The sequence below is a fragment of the Sinocyclocheilus rhinocerous genome, unplaced genomic scaffold (assembly GCF_001515625.1).
Source record: "Sinocyclocheilus rhinocerous isolate Xijiao unplaced genomic scaffold, SAMN03320098_v1.1 scaffold159, whole genome shotgun sequence".
Lineage (NCBI taxonomy): Eukaryota > Metazoa > Chordata > Actinopteri > Cypriniformes > Cyprinidae > Sinocyclocheilus > Sinocyclocheilus rhinocerous.
The window spans coordinates 173,524-175,760 of NW_015666558.1; the positions used below are offsets into that span (position 1 = coordinate 173,524).

The following is a 2,237-nucleotide window of genomic DNA, read 5'->3' on the forward strand; positions in this document are numbered from 1 at the left end:
ATTTGTGTGTGTGTGTGTGTGTGTGCTTGTGTGTGTGCATGTGTGCATGTGTATTTGTGTGTGTGCATGCGTGCTTGCGTGTGTGTGTGCGTGTGTGTGTGTTTGCGTGCGTGCGTGTGTGTGTGCTTGTGTGTGTGCATGTGTGCATGTGTATTTGTGTGTGTGTGTGTGTGCGTGCGTGTGTGTGCGTGTCTTTGTGTGCGCGTGTGTGTGCTTGTGTGTGTGCATGCGTGTCTTTGAGTGTGTGTGCATGCGTGCTTGCGTGTGTGTATGTGCTTGTGTGTGTGTGTGTGCGCGTGTGTGTGTGTGTGTGTGTGTGCGTGTGTGCTTGCGTGTGTGTGTGTGTGAGAGTGAGTGTGTGTGTGTGTGAGAGTGAACACATCAACATATGACCAACTGCCTGTTCACCTATCTTTACAACTTAACCGTCATAGTAATGGTGAAATGAGCAATGAATTACAGCAAAGTCCCTTTCAAGGAAAGTCCGTTCACTCGGCCGCCATATTTGCAAAGCCTCCGGGCAGCTCAAACAAGAACAAGTCCTATCTAAATGAATGGGGGAATCCTGAAGTCTCTCAAACTGCTCGATGAACTCGCAATTAAATTACAGATTTCAAATCAGCAACAAAATCTGAAATGAACTGCCCTATGAATGTTGTTTCTTAAGCTCAAATAGCATTTAAAAAGCGTATTTTTCAGGCTAGACCAGCCTCAGGTTTCTATGGGAACCGGAGCTTCTAAGGCCGCTGCTGTGATGCAATGACTTTTCCAATCAGCGATTGGCTCTTTCATTTAGAAGGCGGGACTATTCTGCCATATTGTTTCTCCCATTCATAAGTATAGGGGTGAACCGTCTTTGTATTTCTATAGTCTTTGCCACCGTCTGCGGCTTCGGTGGATTCCTGTTAGTGGAGCGTGCAGTGGGGCTGCACGATATTGCAAAAAAACTCACATTGCGATATTTTGTTTTTATGCAAAATATATTGCGATATATAAAAAAAAATCAGCAAATGACTTAAATAGCTCTATTTGGAAAAAAATTATCAATGATTTTGTGGGTGAGTAAATCAGCATAGAAAATAAACAAATTACAAACATAGATAAATATAGTAGAACAAAGATACAAATGAAATAAACAGTGCTTTGTATTTTTCAGGTAAGTCTAACAGTATACAGGTACAGAAATTGAATAATCAAATGTAAAACAACTCTGTATAAATTAAATCTAATAAATCTGTGTTAAAGCTACAAAAGTGATTTTTCTCTGTTTTGTAGTTTGAATAACTTTCACAGACACAGAAAGCCTCAGGAACATGCTGTGAACCAATATACTGTTACACATCTCAATTGTTACTCCCATTTTCAAATCTCTTTTCAAGACGCATCTTTTTAGGCAGGCTTACCGGTGATAGTTTTATGTAATTCCTATTGACTGTAAAGATATGAATGTGGGTTTGAATTTTATTGATGCTTGTAATTGTTTTGTTTTTTTATTGCATGTAAGGTGACCTTGAGTGTCATGTAAGGCGCCCATAAATAAAATGTAGGTACGGAATTTACAAAATATTTTCATGGAACATGATCTTTACTTAATATCCTAATGATTTTTGGCATAAAAGAAAAATGTATAATTTTGACCCATACAATGTATTGTTGGCTATTGCTACAAATATACCCCAGCGACTTAACACTGCTTTTGTGCTCCAGGGACACAGATATCGTGCAGTGATTGAAACTCTGTGTCTGTGTGCCGTAGACGAGCTGCTGAGCTCCGGAGACTTCAGCAGTGGCGTCGGCTGGGAGGACGAGGAGGAGAAAGACGCGGATGAGAACGCAGAGGAAGAGGAGGAGGAGGAAGAGGAGTCTGACGACGGTGGATACATCTGGTAAAACAGCTTCAGCGTCTGCGGTCCGGTGCACCGAAAAACCACCGGATTTACTTCTGCTTCCTGAAGCATTCCACCAGCGCTTGAGTTTGCATTTCAGTGTTTTTCATTTCTGTCATCGCTTTAACGGATGCAAGATTCAGATGCAAGAAAGACTCAAACTCTGCGACACGGCAAACATGAGAGCCTGGAGTTTGATGCATCATCATTAACAGGGTATTACGGTTTATTTGAGGGGATTTATGCGACAGAACTTGGTTTCTAAACCTCTGGAGATCAGGTTTACACTCACTGTACAGACCTTCATGTGTGTGAACGCGACTATAATCATGAGTTTCAGCTTCTGTCTTT

The 2,237-nt window shown here is 41.4% G+C and overlaps 1 protein-coding gene across 1 annotated transcript in view; it reads left to right on the plus strand.

Moving 5' to 3' along the window:
• Nucleotides 1–1,890, plus strand: part of LOC107732752 (testican-2-like) — a 54,956-nt gene extending 53,066 nt beyond the window's left edge. Inside the window, exon 10 of the mRNA XM_016544172.1 lies at nt 1,757–1,890. Coding sequence (XP_016399658.1) covers nt 1,757–1,890 — 134 coding nt within the window. The remainder of the gene's footprint in view (nt 1–1,756) is intronic.
• Nucleotides 1,891–2,237: the final 347 nt, after the last annotated feature.